This window comes from Ambystoma mexicanum, chromosome 1q, assembly GCF_040938575.1.
Source record: "Ambystoma mexicanum isolate Mex_15411 chromosome 1q, UKY_AmexF1_1, whole genome shotgun sequence".
NCBI classification, from domain to species: Eukaryota; Metazoa; Chordata; class Amphibia; order Caudata; family Ambystomatidae; genus Ambystoma; species Ambystoma mexicanum.
This window is the reverse complement of record NC_090922.1, coordinates 960,657,210-960,678,909: the sequence shown is the minus strand read 5'-3', so window position 1 is coordinate 960,678,909 and position 21,700 is coordinate 960,657,210. Positions and strand designations below refer to the sequence as shown.

General features: G+C 44.0%; 1 protein-coding gene across 23 annotated transcripts in view; it reads left to right on the top strand.

The window, feature by feature from the left end:
• Positions 1-21,700, top strand: part of ADGRL2 (adhesion G protein-coupled receptor L2) — a 401,410-nt gene that overhangs the window by 235,724 nt on the left and 143,986 nt on the right. For all 23 annotated transcript variants that reach the window (XR_011287781.1, XM_069641616.1, XM_069641615.1 and 20 more), the window contains exon 6: positions 14,785-15,084. Coding sequence is in view for 22 of the 23 variants with exons in the window: in XM_069641616.1 (XP_069497717.1) it covers positions 14,785-15,084 (300 nt within the window). In the remaining variant the exon portion in view is untranslated. The remainder of the gene's footprint in view (positions 1-14,784; positions 15,085-21,700) is intronic.

Sequence of the window (21,700 nt, the reverse complement as noted above, 5' to 3'; positions counted from 1 at the left end):
ACCAGGTATGTGGCCTACAGTGTATCAATCAGTAGCGCAGGGAAGGTTCCCCTGCAACCCAGACTGAGTGTGCTCTGGCCCCAACAGCCCCCAGCAACTCTGGCAGTATCCCCTGCCTCCTCTTCAGCCTCTGAGGACAGGTTCTTCGAAAGGTTTTTGGGGCTGATGCAAACCCCCCAGATGGGTGCCATCCTAAGGGATGCAGTCACGGACCTGCTACCTACGGTCACTCCAGCGGTGCCCATAGTCATTCCTCCCATGGCTCTGGCACCACAGGCACCAGCGCAGCCCCCGCTGCCGGCTCCTTCGAATCCTCCCCCAGTGCAGCCGGTTCCAAGCCACCCTCTGCAGCAGCCTCTGGTCTCCACACCACAGCCCACGGTGCCCAGCACCCCTCCTACTGCGGCAGACCAGCTGGATACCTAGGCGGATGCAGACAAGGAGGACCCTGACATGCAGTCTTCAGCGAAGGCCTTTCATGAAAGGCTTGCAGGTTTGGCAGAATATCTGGGCCTTCCTCCTCCCAAGGTGTAGAACAGCCCGAGGAGGGTGACTTGGCAGAGGTCCTTTCCCTAAGACCCCCTACCAAGACTGGTGTCCTGATGCAGAAGGATGTGGTTGCTTTGGCCAAGAAAGGTTGGCTCAAGCCACACTCTGCTCAGCCTGTCAATCGGCACCTCGATGCCAAGTATAGACAGATGGAGGGGGATACACTGTTGGTATCAACGCACCCCCAGCCGCACTCGTCGGTGATCGCTGCAGCGTCACTGTACTCTAAGCCGCAGTCGTCCTTGGCCTCCTTGCGGCTGCTAGGCAAGGATGAGAAGATCTGGGAGGCGTACAGGTAAAAAACTGTATTCCGCCTCCTTGCACCAAGCCAACGCAGGTGCCATGCTTGCAGCGACTAACCAGAGGTTGTGGCAGAAAATATCGGACTTCCTGCTGAACTCCCGGCGCAGAGCCAGGCACGCTTTAAGTTTGGTCTAGGAGAAGCCAAGCTGGTAGCGTAGGACATCGTGGAGTCCACAGTGGCCCACATCAACACCTCTTGCCGGGCCATCTGCATCGCCACGGACATGAGGACGGCCTGGGTTTGGGCTACAAAGTTTAACCCCGATGTCAAGGATCGTATATTGGAACTTCCTCTTGAGGGTAGTGACCTCTTCCACGCTACCACCGATGAGGAATTGGATAGGAAGAACAGCTTGCAAACCGCTAAGTCTTTATTCTTACGAAGGTCACGGCCAAGGCGTACACCCAGTTGCATCAATGCTTCTTTAAGGGGCAGGCGGATGGCGGGTTCTGGGGATTCCAGGAACAGAAGTTGAGACAACCTGACCACTTGCTGAGTCAGGACCAGCACAAGCAACAAAAAGGGGGCGGGGGGCTTCTTCCAGTCCCCTTCAGTCGCAGCCTCAGAGAGCAAAAAGGCAGGATGCGTCCCTCCGGGTCCACGTGTCTCAAGTGGGGCACAAGCTAGCCTCTCGCGTGCATTTTTGGTGCCAGAAGTTTGCGGACCCGTGGATCCTCTCAGTAGTATCCACGGGTTACCGCCTACCTATACCTCTCTCACTCTTACTCCACTCCCACAAATTGGGACATCAACTCTATTGGTGGAGATCCAGTCTCTCATTGAGAGCCAGGCAGTGGAAGAAGTACCAGCCTCCCAGAGGATTAGGCTTCTATTCAGGATGTTCGCTATACAAAAAAAGAACGAGGCTGGCCTGAGATTTGTTGGTCCACTCCACCCTCAACCTCTCCCTCTTCAAAAATTCAAGATGGTTATGCCAGCACTCATTGCAGACACACTAGACAAGGGAGATTGGATGTGCTCCCTGGATCTGAAGGACGCTTACCTACCCGTCCCGATTTGGCAGCCCCATCGCTCCTTCCTATGCTTCAGGATCATGGGCGATTTCCAGTAAAAGATGCTACTCTTTGGCCTCAACCCAGCCCCCATGGTATTTACTAGTCTCATGAATGCAGTGGCAGCCCTTCTCAGGGTCCCGGGCCACCATGTCTACCCGTACCTGGATGACTAGCTCGTCGGGGTGAGCTCCCCAGAGGGGGTTGTCCACACCTCCTCCGCACTTATGATTACACTCCACTACCTGGGATTTACCATCGACCTCAAGAAATCTCAGCTGCAGCCCACGCAGAGCCTCACCTTCCTGGACCTCATCTGGGATACGATCTCCGAGAAGGTATTTCTCTCGGAGCACAAGATTGCGGCCATCGAGAGGGCCACTACGCACTTCCTTAGCAGACCACTTACTTTGGCTTGGTGGTACCAGCACCTACTGGGTATCAGGGCAGTGGTCCTCTTGGCCGTGCCACTCACAAAGCTCCGGAATCCGGAGAGGGGCTCCAAAGTGCAGCTGGTCAGCATACTGCCTTCTCTTCACTCGGACCTCAGTCCAAGGACTGCAATCTGCCGACGGGCATGCCATACCAGCAGCCGACTTCGCAGCTCATCATTACTACAGACATCTCCCTAGAGGGCTGCAGAGCTGCTCTGGACAGCCACAGCGCCCAGAGTCTGGACCCGGCAGGAGTCTCATATCAACTGGCTGAAGCTCAGAGCCATTTGGCTAGCCCTCAGGGCCTTCTGCCGCTCATCAGGGGCAGGACCGTCCTAATCCAGACTGACAACTCCACCAGTATGTACTATGGGGGTACCAGGTCCCCTCTGCTGTGCAACCTAGCAGTCAGCATGTGGGAATGGGCCCTGGAAAATATCTACCTCGGGGCCATGCACCTCCCAGGGGAGGCCAACTTGGAGGCGGACAGACTCAGCAGGCTGGGAATAGACAATTAGGAGTGGCAATTGAACGACCAGGTGCAGCAAGAGGTTTTCAACACATGGGGCTATTGGGGCTGTTCTCGGGTGGATCTATTTGCCTCCTGAGGAAGTGTCATCAGTTCGCGTATTGGCAGGGACTAGGCCCCGGCTCCCTTGGCGACGCCATGCAGATTCAATGGGAGGGCATGACGGCATATGCTTTTCCGCCCACTCCCTTGATCCCCACGGTACTCCGCAAGATAAAGGAGGCTTTTCACCTCGGGATCATAGTGATGGTGGCTTGGTGGTCGGCGAGACCGTGGTTCTCCGAATCTCTCAGCCTCCCGTACCGACCACCCATTCACCTTCCAATGGGCCCAGCACCTCTCCTGTCCCAGCAGGGTGACAGGGTTCTCCACCACGCTCCTCAGAAACTAGCCCTCGCAGCGTGGTTGTTGAGCAGATCACCCTCAAGCACCTGAACCCATCTCTGGCTAACCTGGAGATCATCCAAGGTGCTAGGAGCAAAGCCACTAGGAGCCAATACAGGAGTAAATGGAGCAGGTTCTGTCAATGGGCAGATTCTAAGGAAATCAACCCCCCCCCCCCTGCCCCCCCTTACGTGCACACTTGGCGATGTGCTTTCGTTCTCAGGACACCTTGCCCACTCAGGTGGACCGGTGGATACATGCTGCACCTATCTCGCAGCCATGGGGGCCTACAGAAATTCGGAGACAGAGGTCTTCTCCTCTTCCAACCCGATAGTCGGGAAACATCTGGCGGGCCTGTCCAGGCTTTACCCGCCCATCAAAAAGCCACACCCTGTGTGGGACCTCCAATGTGGTGGTGGGTGCCCTGGCACACACACCCTTAGAGCCAATGAGGTCTGCGGATATCAGGCTGGTCACCATCAAGACGGCTCTGCTAGTAGGTCTCGCATCTGCTTGCAGAGTCGATGAGATCCAAGCTCTGGTGGCTAAAGAACCCTATACCACTTTACACAGGGATTAGGTGGTCCTGCAGACTCTTCCCATTGTTCCTGCCCAAGGTACCCTCTATGTTCCATCTAAACAAGGAAATAGTTCTACCTACATTCTTCGCTAACCCCAAGGACGAGGCTCAGTCTTGCACTGTCTGGATGTCAGACGCGCTCTGAAATTATTTCTGGATAGAAGCAAGGGCTTCTGCAAGTCGAACACTATTTTTGTTTACCTTTTGCGGGGCTCCAGACCTGGGTATCGGGCATCCAAAGCCTTGGAGCAAGATGGATGGTTGCGGCCATCAAAGAGGCCTATGTTTGGGGGGGGGTGGGAGGGGCAAGCCGCTGGCAGCGAACATACTGGCCCATGCCGTCGGGGCTAAGGCCACGGCGATCGCATCCCAGCGGCAGGGTCCGTGGCAGGTCATAAGCAGGTCAGCTACCTCGGCCACCCCTTCAACTTTCTGTAAGCATTACTGTTTGGATGCCGGCTCTGTCAGACGCGGCCCGAGCAGGTGGCGGTAAGGAACTTGTTTGCTTAAGGAGGGTCTCTTCTCCACCCTGGGGCTACATACAGTTGTAATCGCCCATACAGTATGGAGGAAAGGGGACGGGATATAGTAATTACAAGTTGCTCACTGTAGTGACTAAGTCCTTAATCTCTTTACCTCCATACGTCCTACAATTCCCCCCCCCCCCCCCCCTAATAATACTGGTGTCATTGGGCAATAATAAATATTGTTGATGCGTCATTGGGGACTGAGGAGTGGTGACTGTGGGCAGAGTCAGGGTAGTGCATTCTCCCAAGGCTGCACCCCCGTGCCTCTAAATTTAAAGGGAAAGAAGGTTTTTCTGGTGAAAAAGGTTGTCTCCTGTGCCTAGGAAGGGACGCCCAATACAGTATGGAGGAAAGGGGACTAAGAACTAGGAGTACGTTAGTCACTACAGTGAGTAACTTGTAATATCGCTATCTAGACGATTGGCTCATAACAGGCAAGACTCTGTCATGCCTAGAAAACACAGAGCTGTAAACATTTTCTACACACTGGGCTTCACCATCAACAAAACCAAGCCTGGTACCATCACAAAAACAGTTCCTGTGTGCCATCATGAACTCCAAAAAAGCCCTGTCTTATCCATCTGGGGAAAGCATCACCAAATACCACATAATAGAAAGGTAACCGTACTGAAGGTAATGAAACTGTTAGGCATGATTGCATCATGAATATACATTGTCCCACACACATGGCTAAACATAAGTATGCTACTGCAGTGTCTCTCTGGCCAGTCGTCACGGCATAAGGTGTTTTAGGTGATCTAGTGGTTATAGCTAAAAAGGTCTCTGCAATGGTGCACAAGGGAAAACCTGTTAAAAGGCAGACCATTCAGACAACCGCCCATCAAAATAACACCACAGATGCCTCACTGCTGAGGTGGGCAGCACATTGCCAGGAATGTACAGCATTGGGGGCATGGTCACAAGAGAAAAGGAAGTACCACATACACTTCGATCTCCTAGCCATCAGAATGGCTTTACTATCTTTTCACACAAGATTAAACAATAACAGCGTGTTTGTCAACAGTCAATACCACAGCAATGTCCTACAGAAACAGGACTGTATACGATGTATTTTATTTATTGTATTTGTTGGTAGCGCCCAGAGCCAGAGGTATCACGGTACTAAAAGTACAGCATAGCATAAAGTTACAGGTATAATGGTCATAGTGCTTGTGTTGCATCAGGTCAAACGTCAGTTTCATAGCAGGTGAGGCAGTACATTACAGATATTTGTTAAACACAAATGTTTTGGCTTCCTTGAGGAAGATGGCGTAGGCAGGTTCATCTTGTATGTCATGAGGTAGGGCGTTCCAGAGTGTGGGAGCAATGTTGGTGAAACAAGAGCCTCCAGCTCTATCTGGTAAAAATGGGAATGTTCAAAGCAGAAGAGGTGGAGGAGCGTAGATTTCGTAGATTGTTTCTTAGTGATGCGGTTTGTGAGATTAGAGGGGGCAGTGTTATGTAGGTAGGCAGTGATGAGTGATGGCTAGAAGTTTGAACTCAATGCAGGCTTTAATGGGGAGCCAATGAGCCTCCCATCTGGTGTTTGGATATGTGATTGGAGCGTTTCAGGCCCCAGACTTCTCAGAGGGTGTTTTGCAGCAGTTTGAGTTTGTCGAGATTGTTGTTTGAGATCCCTGCTTGAATGGCATTGCAATAATCTAGTTTACTGACTAGGATGGCTCTGGCTAAGGTTAGACAGTTGTTGGATGTGAGGAATTTCCTTGAAAGGTTGACGAGTTGGGTAGAATAAGTTGTGAAGGAGGCGATACCATTGACGTGTTTTTGCATGTTCAGTTCTGCATCCAGATAAACACGTAGCATTTTAACGTGTTTGGAGACAAGAAAGGTGTTGCCATCTATACAGGAGGCAAATGTAGGGCTGAGAAGCTGAAGGTGATGTGGGGAATCCAACGAGGAGTTCTGCTTTTCCATCATTCGAGCATCGATGAGTGGCCATCCATGCTTGTATGATGCCAACGACATGGTTAATGTGTGTAGTCTGTGTCGTGGTTGGCGAAGAGTTTGAGGACCTGAGTGTCGTCAGCAAAATTAGTGGAGGCTGTCGTGTTTGTCAAAGAGAGCTTTGGTATACATGTTGTAGAGGGTGGGGGAGAGGCAGGAGCCCTGTTGGACTCCGTAGGACACGGGTATGGGGGTCAGCTGACTCAGGGCCTACAAGTACTCTGTTAGTCCAGAAAGAAAGGACTGGATCCAGAGGGTGGCTTCTGGGGCGAGGTGGAGTGGTGGTGAGGTGTTTACAAAGGATTTCGTAAGCGACCAGGTCAAAGGCTGTAGAGTATGTTCATGTCTTGTATTTTGTTTGTTTGTAGCGCCTCAATGCCTGCAGGCTTTGGCATGATATAAACAACCTAAACTTAACACACAGCATAGCTCTGTGAATATTTGCTCAAGACATGGAGTTGGTGCATTAAAAGCAGTATTTACATACAAGCCCATGTTCCAAGGGAGTACTTCCTAGCAGATCACCTAAGCAGAGTGTCGGAACGAAATTAAGAGTGGGAGTTAAAAACTGACAGACAACCTTTGGGGTCACCCCCAGAGTGGACCTTTCGCAACAGCACAAGAAATGCACCACCTTCGCATCCAAGTACTCCGAGAAAAGGTTACTAGGAATGTTCTGTGGATGAACTGGTCAGACATTTTCTTCATTTCCCGCAGCACCAATGCTAAACAAGGTGGTACGCAAACAACTCACCATGATTCTAATTGCACCCATGTGGGTGCAACCGACCAGGTATTTACATATCCTGAAAATGGCCACCCACCCCCAATCAGATTACAGAGCAGATATCAATTGCTAACACAACTTCAAGGTCAGCCAACACATCCTTGAATACCTTGAATTTAGCAGCTTAGCTTCTGAAATCAGTTTGGACACTTATAACTCCCAAGCAGATGCATCGACATTTTAAGGGATGCAAGAAACCCCAACACAAACGGCTATTCTAATAAATGGAAGCAATTTGTCATTTGGTGTTAAGGCAAAGCAAATTGATCCCATCAAATGCACACTACCAGATATAGTAATCTATCAATTACATTTGCTAGATTTGGGTCTGCTGTAAATCTATATCAAGGTACGTCTTGCAGCACTAGCGCATATTCGACTTCACAACTGAAGACATCCTGGTGGAAAGTACCAGTGGTTAAAGTCTTCATGGAGGGGGTAAAATGCATTTGCCAACCATTGTCCCACCCAGCACCAGGGTGGCACCTGTATACAGTACTCCAGAGAATCATGGCAATGCATTTTGGACCCATGCACCCGGCTTCTCTAATAGATCTGACGCATACAATGGCTTTCCTAATAGCAAGAGCATCTATTCGAAGAGTACATGAACTCCAACCACTATATCAGTTACATGACCTCGGAGCAGGGGAGAAAAGCATTACATGATTGGATGTGCTCAGGGCAGTGAGGTTGTGTCTTGACAAAACAAATAAGGAAGAGATGCCAATTATTAAAAGGCCACGATCTCCACTCAATCATAAAATGCACCAAGTTTTGCTACACGCTGGCAAATAAAACACTTTGGTTTACATCAAGAGCCCCTGCTACAAGCAGCATCGAGGCAGCCTTTTTTTTCATTGTTAATGTACCTTTAGAATAGCTTTGCAAGGCTGTGACATGGAGCTCAGCACATACCTTTACACACCACTTTTGTGTAGAGACACAAGCCACAGTGGATTTACCAGTATGACGGGCAATTATTAATCCTTTTTCTGCTGTTCCTACTTCTCACCTTCCACCTGCTCTAGGCACTGCTTCCTTATCTATGCATAGCTTGTGTATCCAAGCAGATTCACAAGCTCCAGAAGACACACATTACTTATCCAGTAATCCTATTTCTGTAGATTGCATCTGCTTGGAATCGGAGGAGCCCACCCTACCGTCCTACAAGGAAGAAGCGGGACAGTGGGTACAAAATAAAACGTACTCGGTTGCAGTACAAATAACATACAGGGAAAAACAATCTGAGGAAGCCTGTATGTGAAGGCTTGTGAGTCCCCGTACACATAGGATAGGGTTAGTGTTACAGGAATGCCTCTTAGGCCCAGTTTTTCTAATACGAAAAAGATGTGATTCTTTGAGCCAACCATAGATGGCGGCCTATGCGCAGCATGTGATGCTAAGCAGATAGATGCTACAGTAAGAAGATTACTGCGCAAGTCATATTTATCTTCCTGTTTGGCTGACATTCTGCCTTGGTGGGTATGTGTTCTGTTTTTGTGGGCTTAATCTTATATGGCTTCCGTTAAAATACTTGATTTATAATTACGATTGTAGAGATTATGATTAATTTGCTTGAAATACTGGCTTGTGGGTCTGATTAGCCTGATTATGTTCTCACCCCTGGACTCCATTTATCACATGACCAACATGCCATTTTACACTTTTAGCATGTTTAGCATGTAGCCCATTACTGGAGGAAAAAACATAATGCTAGATATCTGTAATCACTATTTAGCCTTTAGAGAGGAAACGGATCAGGTATAAGGCGTATAGACCATTGTATTAGAGAGGCACTAAAGAGGCATGCACGAGAAGCTGTTCAATATTTGCCTAGAGATAGTGAAACACCTGTTGGCCATGTCCTTTTTTTAAAATTTATTTTTTTGTTTTTTATTTTTTTCGATTTATTTTGACATTGTTTGTGGTAAATGTCAAGTTGCAATGAAATAGCTAAAAACACTCTCCACCTCAATTCTTTGCATGAACACACATTACTTACGAACAGTCAATCACAGAGCTAGAGCTGAATGCACATTTTGAAGTGTGCCTTGTTCTCAAATCATTTCTCATTTACAATACTCAAGTTGTAACTGAACAATCCCTAGAATAGGTCATTCACAACCGGGTTCTTCATGTTACTGTATAACAAACTAGAGCATGGAACAAAATTGTCAATTCAATTAGAAGTTGGGCAGGTAATTTGTGCATTGTGACTCAAAATCTGTTAACCAACATTAAATACAAAGAGGAGGTGTGAACTGAGTAGCAAATATTACGTTTTTATCATATATGTCGTACACTCCAAACAGCATTATTACTAGCTCGGCCAAACAATAGCACATGCATCACCTCACTCGAACATTCTCTTCTGGACCATGTTATCGTTTTTGAGCGTAATTTCATGGAATATTTTATGTGCACATTGTTAGGTTTATGCTTGTGTTGGTGTTTTCATGGGCACAATTTCACTAATGACAGTAGTACATTACTCTTATTATATTCCTGCCATTGTTGTGGCAGTGCAAAATGAATTTGAATGTTTGTCCTATCTTCATTAAAAACCTAGTGAGGATTAATTATGAAATATACCCTATTGTGTGCGAACATTTTTGTGAAATGGACTTCGATGCAAGTTCTCAGAGAGATGTTCTCCAAAATACATTTACATTTAAATGTTATTTTGACAAGTGAAACTGATGCACATGATAGGATTCCGCTATGAACACATTTATCCATCCGACATAAAGAAGCCCAAGTTAGAATTTGGTAGCAAGGAAGTCTGCCAAGCACTGAACTAGTTCACCGTAAGCCATAAAGACTATAAGATTAATATTGTCCCAATCCTTTAAATTTACTTTTCTTTGCTCTGTATGTTATTGGGCATTTGTGTAGCCTTTTGTAATACAAAAAACACTCAAATTGTATCCACAAGGTTTGAAAGGCTGTGTAGCTGGCAGTAACATACATTGGGGTTGATTATCAGAAGGGAAAAGCCATAGTTGACTTTTGCAAATGTTCATTTGTACAAGATACCCAGAAGAGAAGGGGTCTTGTGGTGGTTTGGTTTTGCCAATGGCATGAACTGTTTTTGTTCCTGTGTTTTTTTGTATTTCTTTTTTTTTGTCTGTGATATTTGACCCTGAACAATGCACTATGGATGTCCATGTGCCCAGTGTGCATGGCATAGTAGGATATGATTTCCTGTCTAGCAGTTAGGATCACCATATAGCCACCATAGGTCCCTAATGCAGTCAGGGCTTTTCTGCCAGCAGAGAAACCTTGATTTAAAATACTGTGCTTCAGAATATTTATTGAATTTGGTTTTATTTTAGCCGTTTTGATTCTACTGCTAGTTACGTTGGGAATTTTACAAATGGCTTTTTAGCGGCTATGCCTTGACTCAATATTTTTAAAATATTGGATCAGACGTGAGAGAAAATGACACTGACTTCTGGTGTCGAGCTTGATATCTGCCCCCTTCCCTCCACCTCAGTTGAGACTTTGGGGAGTGGACATGGAATCTGAAGTCATGTTTTATGACAATAGGTACCCCAGGAGTTGACCTAGTGCTTGGGACAACCTTCCTAAGGGTCTGCGCCTATTAGCACAATTTGACAAAACACACCCAGGACATTTTGTTAAGTTCTTTTGGACTGAAGGATTACTCGGAAAGATGCAATTGACAATGGGTATAATTTGTTCATATGTTGTTAAGGTGCTCTGGTGGATTTGTAAACCAGAATCACATATATCTCCTACAAGCTCTGTTTTGCATTGCACATGCTATATAACAGCAGCAACTATAGCATAGCACATCACCATACATATGAAAAGAGTAATCCATTTAGTTTAGCAGCTTGAGTAACCTGGGATTTATACTACGTCAGCTATGCCATGGAGTGGTGTAACATACCAAACGTCTTTAGTCTCTACATGAACACAGCAAGTCTTCCACATTTTAACTCGCGCTTTAGGGAAAGATGTGCTGCGTATGACCCGACCACGGCTTCCTGTTAGGAGGGACCTGCTTATCTCTCTCGCCTCTTCTCTGGGCTCTGCGATGACCGATTCCCTTCCCAGCCCGCAGGACTTGAGTTCTGCTGATTGTTTTGCAAACCTCTCCTCTTTCCCCCAGTCTGCTTGTCCTTTATATATAAGACGGGACTTAGTCTAACGTGTCATTTCCGTCACATGGAAGGTATGTGCAAACTTAAGAGGCAGGAGTTTTCTGTGTTTGCTGTTTGTCCCACTATGGTAACTGGGCTTCCAATTAGTAAACGGGTAAAGTGTCAATTGCTTCCACACAACTTCAAACTCCATTATAATAAGTAGGCTTCTGAAAGGTAACACATCACTTGCTTCCACACTTTTAACTGTGCACGTGTATTTTGGTGTTGTGGTTCCTTCGCTGCTTATCAGATCTGAATGGTGTGAAAAGCATCTCTTGAATTTGCTACGTGCTGTTTAAGACGGGAAATCGCCATTTGTGGTTGGGTTTTTCTGCTGGAAAGGGGAAGCTACAATTTCCTGCTCATCGCCTTTCACTAAAGCCAATCAGCAAGTTATGGGTGCCTCTTTTGCTAGGGCCACGTGCGCTTTTTATTCAAGGAACTTTTATTCTCTAAGGCAAGTGTCTGCCTTTGTCCCTTGTAAAAAGGCTGTATCTTGTTGGACAGTATGTACGTTTTTATCAAGGAGCATGTGTTGCACCCTTACTGTTAACAATGCACCTCGCAAAGTCGTTTGAGGTGTGAGCAAAATTGCATTCTCAAGCTCTCTATACTTAACAAAACCAAAAGAATATTGAAAGTGGATTTGCTTGACTGCAGTACTAAAATAGTTTTTAGTTGTGGAGGGGATACCGTAAACGTGGAAATGGTTCTTCATCTGCAATTAAGTACATTATATCAGCTTGGCTACATTTTCATTGCATTACAATTCACCATCTATAGGAACAAACAATGGGACAGACAAAAAATAAAATCAAAAACTAATGAAACTTCAGTTGCAAGATTCCACACCGCATCTGTGTATTACTATGAGGTGCCAAATATAGAGTTGTAAATGAACTATTTCTTAAATATAATTTGGTTATTACCATTGGCTATTTTAATTTTCCCAAGTTTTATGCCAGAAAAGTATCTTGCAACATGGACATTTTCATACAGATAGTCCTCTGAGTACTGTAGAAGACTGGTCTTTTGCATTCTGTATTAGGCACGTCTCAGTCAAAGGTAGTCTGCAGTTTTGCATTGAAAATGGCTCTGGGCCTTCCCACCATTGGTTTTGCCTTTCAAAGATTGTGTCCACAAACTGAGCATGCCCTGACATCTTTTGGGCAGATCACAAACCCTTGATGCAGTTTCACCATTAATTCCTTCTTTGTAGTCCTAATTTGGTTTTGTATAGTGATGTGGATGGTTCAAGAACTACAATAGATAGCATAGATATACTAATGCCTACTACATAAGTGGGTAGGGATGATTCAAGATTGAGTACAAGAGGGGCAGTGTTCCGTTTTATCATAAGTAAACTTTCAGGTTACAAACTACTAGCCAGCTACTTTCTGAATCTGCAAAGATTACCTTCTGGTTTTCATTCTTGCATTTTAATTGCAGCACTATATGCTCTTATCATGCTTTGTTGTCCTCCAGCCATAGTGACGTTCCAAGCAAGATGGGAGAGGTCTTCGTTTCTAAGTGTGAAAACATTGGTCTCAGAAATGGTTTCACTTTTACAGCTGGAAAGCTCTCCCCAGGCAGCTTAGGGATCTTATTGGTGAATTGACGTTTGAATAATATTTTTCCAATTATAGAAAATTCAATTTGGTGAGTAGGGTTTGAAGTATTGTAACTTTACGATGTTGAACCCGGATTGGGTCTGAACCTCTGAAGGAGTTGGTGGATCATGTGCTTAGTATCCACAGTTGAATGTTGAGACATGTTTTCAGTTGTTGCCTTTTGTAACGAGTTCCTGATGATAGCTAGTTGTCTTGTTTAGATGTATTTTGAGCCTGCAGTTGGCAAATAGCACTGATGAGTGCTCTGCGGAAATGGAGTATGACAGGACAGCAAATGGAGAATGGTTGAACTCTTCATGGCATAGGTGCTGAAATATGGACTGAGCTATCTGGACAAATTGATCTCTTGATATGATTCAAACCATTGCAAGACAGACTAACTGAAATCCATTGAGTTGAATCTAAAGCAACATCTGTTGTTGAAGGCTGGTGATGAATAACACAATAGCTTGGTGACTGTGTGCCAATTTCCTCGTCTCTTTAACTGATCCCACGTAATGAATCTCCCTTCATTTATCATATCTCCCAAGGTATAGATCCCTAGTCACTCAAAATAGATGTGAACAATCTTTTCAAATATCACCACCACACCATGTACTCGGTATATATAGAATAACACGGCGCATATAGATAATCTTCCCGTGTCAGGGCCACAACTGTGTCCCAAGACTTAAGTGTTATCCACTGGGTGTACCCGATGTACGAGTCTTCTCTTCCCCCATAAGATTGATTTCAAACCATCTGGGTATGTGGTTGCCCGCTCTAATTTACATGAGGCAATTATAGTATATAAACTTCGGGGATAATCAATCCCGCCCCTTTTATAAGTTTGCATCGGAACGTCCTATGCGACCCTCGCTGGCTTGCTTGCAAGCCCTTATCAGCCAAACTATCATCCGCAGTGGTCGTATCCAAAAGTTGGCTGGTGGTGTTATCGAGTAGTTATTGAAAATATATACGAGTTTGGGAACAATAACCATCTTGGCGTAAGACATCCTTGGCAGCCTGGGATAAAGGAAGGAAAATCCTGGCCTCCACCATGCTCTCCAAATTCTAAAGTATTCAAGTAATTTTCAGCATAGGAACGATTGATGTTGCTACCTTTATGCCTAGATAGTTGATGCCCAGAGGACACAACCTAAACACCTCGTTGATACCTACTTGCCGAGCTCCGGGTGTTGGTGGGAGCACTTAGGACTTGTCACAGTTAATTTCACATCCATAAATCACCAAAGGCCTGTACAACTTAAACCATAGGTTGGTTGCAGGTTCTGCTGTGGTCTCTTGACCTACACCATGTCATCCGCATAGAGGGAAATAACAAACATTTGCATATATCTTCACCCCACTAGTAGGTTATCTAGAATGGTCTAGTCTGGCACAGTGGAAAGCCTTTTGGGTTGTGTGAGGGTGGGGGAAGGAAATCTACATTGTTTTTAATTTCCGTTGGTCTTTTAATGGCACAGTCTGTATTAGATTGCCTAATTTGCCTCCATTTAGTCTTTACCTTTCTTGATGAATACATGTTTGATGCACATTTTGTCTGTTGTGGCAAAACTGATGGACGGGGGGGGCGAGGGGGCAGGAACTAGGAGCAACCATATCCTCATTGTTAAAATGTAGTAGCTACACATTAATATTTGGAATAGATTCTTAACCATTGTAAGAAGGATGAAGTGTATTTTAATTCATAGTTCACTTGTAAAAATGTCTTTTTAGAGCTATGCAGAAAAATGTATGGGCAGATTTGTAACTTGACACTGGGAGCACACTTTGTATTCTCTCTAATGAAACTATACAAAAACTCAAGCATGCCTCATTTAAATTTAAAACAAGAAAACTGTCATAAATGTTAGGACAACTTGGTCAATTTTGTTTCCTAAAACCTGTTTTTCTTTATTCGCAGAACCTACCACATCAATGTCTACTACCACTTCAGTTGAACCGCTCAAAACCACAGCATCAACCACAACCACCACTTCCCAGACGACCCTGATGAGCACTACCCTGGCTGGGGGCATAAAAGTAGGAAGCAAGGGGCCAAAACTACCACCGCCTCTAGTAACTACAACAAAAATTCCCATTGTGACCAGCTTTTTTCCTTTGCCGGAGAGATTTTGTGATGCCAAGGAGGAGAGGGGGATCAACTGGCCCCAAACGCAGAGAGGAATACTTGTCGAACGTCCTTGTCCAAGGGGAACTCGGGGTAATTTCTCCCTTAAACTCGTAAAGGTTTCTGAATTTGCTAATCTGCCTGCTGCACATATTGGATTCCCTTACTTATTCTGCTCTCTGAATGCTGACAGTGGTGTGTGGCGACGCACTTGTACATGTGCTCTTGTGCCTCAACGTCATTCTACTACACATGCTAGATTTGCATTTTACACCTATATATTATAATCTTCCATTGAACAATAGTTTTTCTTGGTTAGTTTGTCAGCAGTAACTTTAGCCGGGTACTGAGACATCCAAGTGGAAGGGGAACATTTAAGTGGCATGGTCCTCCTAGCAAGTGCAGCACTTGCATCTCTGTAAACAAGTTAGCCAAACCGCATAGCGCTAATTGCGGCCATAGATACTTCTAGAAACTGTTACATGACCCATGACACTTTCCAGCACACTGTATTGTATTGAAAGTTCCCTACTTTAAATTTTGTGGTTTTACCTTTTTGCAGTTGTGCTTAGCCTGAAGCACAACTTGGCAGTTGTTAAATCTATATGGTATAGAAGATAAAACAGGCAGTCTGAGAATTAGAAATAAGTAGCAGCATATAACACACTGAGTGCTTTCTGATGATATTCATTTATTGTATTTTGCATTATGCCACTGGCCTTTGCTAACCAAAATAGTATACTAGAATTTAAGATGTTCAGTCATTTGCAGAAAGTACAATAACAAATTCAGATTTAAAAATAGCTGAAAGGATTCATCTGTTAATGGGAGGAGGTTACATAGTAAAAAGAGGAAGAATGAATTAGGAAAGCAAGGTTACAGGCCTTCTCAAGATACATTCACAATGCCATTGTTTACAACCAAACTGAACTTGTGGTTTGTGTGGCAGTGATTTTGGGGTTGGGTTCTGCAAGATCAGATGGATTTTGTATGCCTGGCACGAGTTAAAATTGTAGTGCCACATTATTTGTCAAGGTTTTTTTTTTTTATACAACTCCCAAGTCTCAAAGTGGTATCCGTTATCTAGCATGCCTCTTTCAAGTTGATTCCTGCCCCATCAAATGCTGTCTTCCTGATATTTAATTTTATTATTGCAGACCCTCCAGCTTATATTAATTTCTCACCGCAGAAATCCCCATAAATATTGAAGCAAATGTTTGCACTTTTCACACCGACATATGTTTTTCTTGGGCTGGAGGTCAAAAAACTGTCAGCCACAGAACTTTCTCAATGATGCATAGTAGCATGAACACATGTTGTGTGGGGGTGGGAGTCACTGGTAACCGCACACCAGCTTGAGCGGATCTATTAGTGTTTCCTGCTGTGTGTATTTGTTTATTCTTTTGCCAAATGCGACTTTGGTAAATTAGTTTCTTTCTTCGATTTTACCACCTTTTTCTTACTCAGCAAGGAATGATTTGGGGGGGGACCCCCATTCCACACATTATACCCGCCCCACCCCCCTTTATACCATACTCTTAACATCTGTAGTTTTGTGGTAACAAAAAGGTTAAACAAATAACTCAAAAAAATCGGCACAAGAAATCACTCAAGTTGCAATCCCCAAAATTGTGAAATACCACCTGAGCCATTGCTAAAGTGTGGGTTAAGATGATTAGCATTTGGCTTATTGCGCCAAGTGCTAAATTAGTGTATCAACAAAAATTCCCTTTGAATGGGTATGTACGGTGCACGTTAATTAATTGGAAGATAAGCCCATTAAAAGATGGCCACACGGAAACAAAAGGGCCATTGTTCCTTCTGTTTCCATGGCTGCAAGGAGCAGACTGCTCTGCATAGAAGAGCGGCATAGGTAATCGATTGATGTTGTTAGCTGAGGTGCCATGGAGTCGGATGTTGCAGTAATCTAGTTTTGCGCCAATTGTGGCTCTGGCAATGTTGAGGCAGTTCTTTGGTGATAGGTAAGGTGTCAGGGTATTTATGATCGCGCTGACTTGCCTATCCATTGATAAGGTGGAGTCCAGGTAGATGCCTAGGGTTTTTACTGCAGCCGAGGTTGTGATGACTGTGTCTTAAATGATGGAGTTATGAGCCGTCTAGTCTTTTTAGGGCTTCTTTGGGGCCTAACAGAAGTATTTCAGTTTTTCCCCATTTAGACATCGGCCATTGGACGCCATCCAAGCCTGGATATGGGTCTTGGAGGGTGTTGAGGTCTTGCGCATAGTTGCCTGTTATAGGGATAAGAATTTGTGTTGGCATCTGAGAACCAATATTGACTTTCCGTTCCTAGGGCTGATTAAACTCTAAAATGCAGAGGCTTTCATTTCTAGGTTACATTCTAAAGGAGTTCAGGGTACAAGCTTTTATTGTAGACTGCATGTGTCTCACAAGCATGAGAATATAAAATTGAAACTGAAGAGGATTCGACAAAATTTAATTTTAATTGGCATTAGGAGACCACTTAAGGCAGAATCTTTTTTTTCTTTTGTGTGCAGTATGCAATACGGTTTGCAAAACTCCATTTTAAGGAGTAGTAAACTGTATTTGGGATTTTTCTTCTATGTAAGCTAGTGTTCACAGGTTATCAATCCCTGTATCTTAGTCGTGTTGTGCACCATGTTCATAAACCTACACAATTTGCTCCTACAGAAATTCAGGGAATTAATTGTTGCTGTCTGATACTAATGTGGCCTGTGCAACTTCGGATTCTAGGGCAACCTATCGTAAATCTAGAGTTGAAGGCGGGGCTAATCCAGGTTAATAGGAGCGCTTAGGGAGCAGAAATTACTACGGTTTTACTAGAGTGCAAGTATTATAGTTAAACAGATGGCTGCAGATTCTGGCCAATTTAGGCTATACCCCCGCCTAAGAATAAAGTATTACGAATAAGGTGTACCAGAATAACTTGTGCTCATCTAAATCGTTATGCGTACACTGCGATTAAGGTCTATATTCATTCAACAGAGTCCATAGTATTCACAGATTGTCCTCAAATACTTTTACAGAATTCAGATTGGTCAACATTTATAGTCTCAATATTTATTCTCAACATTAGTACAAAATATGGCCTCACCGACACACATATCGACCTATTTGGTCTTTGTCATGGTAACCATGTGCTAACAATTCAGTGAAGTCCTATTGCACCGTTGTCCCATCTCATTCAGAGTGGTCAAAGTCTCAGACAATGTCACCTTTTAGAGACCTGACTTGTGAAAAGGCTCCCTGCAAAATACTTGTATTTTCCCTCTGGGATACAATTAATATTTGGGACATTTATCTGAATCTTCTGGGGTGGTTTTGGTCCATCTTTCAAAGGCCCAGGTCAGCTTTAGAAATCAACAGCTCAAGGAAACTTCTCCAAGTAAATTCTTCCTTTTGTTTGTCGCCCTCCTCCCAAATTCATCTCGGGCAATCGGGTTCTATCTTGGGAAAAGTTCTGCATTTAGCTCCCTCTGGAAAGGCCTATCTCAAGTTTTGTTTAAATCGCGTATATCCAGGTGGAAACCAAAGCAGCTTTTCTTCTGTTAGACAGGCTCTCTTAATTTGCTGCTTTCTGGCCAAACTCTTTTGGCCCAATGCATTTTCCATATCATAAGGAGATGTAGTTAGCCGTGTTACTAGCCAGGTTAGTTCAACCCACCTCTTCCTTGAATTATGATCACATTGGATAGAAATATGCCTTTTCCTGATTTCTTTTAGGGACCTGTCATTAATGAGACCCATTTATTCAGAATCACAAGACCATTCTGAAGTCAGAGACATCCTTCATGTTTCTGTAACTGCAGGCATATAATATGTGAATTTATTAATGTACTGTAGTGTATCCTTATATGGATGGGGCTGCTCCCCTGAATTCTTATTTAGTCATTGGTTTTTGTATTGAGAAAAGCTTTGAACGTTGAGCGGATAATTTATTTCTTTACCTTTCATTTCTTAGGTGCACATTGCATGTTTTCTTGAGTCTTGTTATCAACAAAAAATGGCAGTTTAAAAATACAAATAAACCGTAGCCAAGACTAGTCCAATTAATGATACATTTTCTAGTTTGCTTTACCTACCTTCATCTTTGTCTCGTAAAATATTTCTCATGGTTAGGTATTTTTGCATTTCATTGGGTACAAATAAGATGTATCTTGATTTTTGAGTTGTCCGGCACAGCTCATACTTGCAAATGCTTGCAATGTTATAAAGGTATCCTTATAAAGGTATCACATGGCTCAGTACCTTCACATGGCAATGAGTTGGCCATTCATGCCAATTTGACATGTCATGATACTATGCAGCCTATGTTGTGATATCCCTTTCCTTAAAACTGCAATTCCGTCCATTGAATGATTTCATCTTTTGATATATGAAATTGCAAGCATAACCTGCAAATATATAGGGTCTGAAATACGAATATTTTTGCTTGGTCAAATGGTGACAGTAGAAAAATGGTGATTGGTGAAGGTTTTTTCACACCGAGCCAGAGCTGACTTATGTTGAGGGCAAAGATGCATACACGGCCGGCCTGTTCTTCTTACAGCATACCATGCTGTGACCGTCGCACCCCTTCCTTAGCAGCTGAGAGAAGGACACTGCTGCAAATGGCATCTAGGCATGTCATTGTAGAGCATAGTGGCTTAGGTTACAGACAGCAATACATTTGCGACAATTTCATTAATTCGAGCCTTCTGTAATCTCAATTTGTATGGCATTGTCAAACAAGGAGACAAGATTATAGAAGTGGTGACTAAAATAAATCGGGTGAAAATTTAGAACTACCTGATCATTAGGCATTCATGCCAAAGACTACATCCAATTTCAGTCTTTCTTGTGGAAGAGTGCCACAAAACCATGCACTTGGGGACAGTGCGCAGTATAAGAACCTTTACCTTTATCAATATTCATGAGGCTAATCCAGTTAGCTTTCTTCCAAATTATGTAAGGTGGCCTGTATAGGGCTCTCCTGCTATTTTTGTTGGCTTTTCTGCACGTGGCTCTGCAAAGAAGGGCAGGGGCTCTTTAGTGTTGTAGCAGGAGAGGGAGATGCAGAATTATGAATCTGCTTCCTGTGGATTTGGTGGAGTCACTCTGGAGTATGTTAACCAAAGGGAAGAACCCTATATTTAATAGAGTACAGAACTTTGTTTCTTTGTAGCTGTTGATGCAGGGGATTTTGATTGCCCTAAAAATGAGAGCTTATTTAGAGCTTGGTTAGTGTGCTAACATCTAAGCCAGTTGTCTTTGGGGGTAGTATAGTGTAAGGTGTTAGAAAATCTAAGTCACCAGTCTGGGTTGTTGCTTTGTCTCTCTCCTGTTGCATTGTACCCAATTTTTGAATTAATATCTGGGTGTTGGCAGATGATGGACGAGGTCAGTTTATAGGCCCCATTCATTACCATAGCCTACATGCTAAGGGTTATGAGAGGCAAGAATATTGGTTCAGAGAAAATTGTAATTGAAATATGACGACCACAGGTACTTACTTTGCTTTCCTTAGTATGTTGATTGGCTTTCTGAGAGCTGCCAGAAACCAGACACTAACTTGATCAGGTGCTGTATGGCCATCTGAGATTTGTGCCCAACCGTACAACAGACTGTTTCTGCCTGGTTGTTTCTGCCAGAGGATGACCCCGTTGGCTTCCACAATCCTCAAACTCCTCACATACATTGCACACAGCCACAGGTAAAAACAAAATGCTTCCCTATCACCATTCCACAATATGTGGAAGTGTACTGAGCACTAAAGTTAGCCTGGTTAGTAACCATAACAAATTCACATTTGAATGTGGCGGCTTGTCATTGCTGCCCCCTCCCCTTAAAATATACATACGCTGATGAGACAAATAACAGAAGTCTGACTTGCAACCCACTCAATGCTAATCATTCTATCGACATCAAACAAAGGATGGGGACCTCATTGGACCCACTGGAATTCAAACCTGTGTCTTACAAGTGACACACAAATGGTTTGCCTTTACTATTTAGGTAGGTACACTTGTATAGCCAATTTAATCAGTTCATTTTCACCTTTGAGATAGGTTTACTGAAGACTGTTGAAAGATGCTTGATTTACACAAATAGGAATTGCAGATTAGGATGACCTACTACTGTGACTTTGTAAAATACCCTACAGTAGTGGGGCTGATGGTATATGGTGCTCCCTGACTAGCTCTTTAGGACAAATATGCAAATGCAATGTTTTCTTGGTTAACACAAGTGTCATGTTGACCTATTTAAAACCAATTGGGCTACTGTTCAGTGACACCAATTCAATTGGCTGCCATGGCGAGCAATAAGCTGTCATTTTGAATGGCTTAAAAAGTGCATATAGCTAATCCTTCGACTAGCCACTTAACTCTACGTGCTTGTTATAGATTCTGCAAAATGTTGAGAATCATTTGATTGACTAATCTTCCGTTCCAAGGCAGTTTTCTTTGTGTGAAGCCCACCGCATGCTCCTTTTTTTGACCAAATAGAATGCTTATTGACTTTGAATTAGGTGTTTGAGGATCGGGTTGGTTATCTAGCCCGAGGAGTGTAGGCTCCTCACAAAGTTCATGGAGAATTGTGTTAAAGGAAGTTTGAGCCAAGAAACAAGTCTACCTGGACCATCTAATCTGTTCAGTTAACTTAAGATGAGCTGCAGTTCTTGAACTTGACTGTATGACTTTAGAAAAGTGTAGTACTTGTTGGCCTCTAT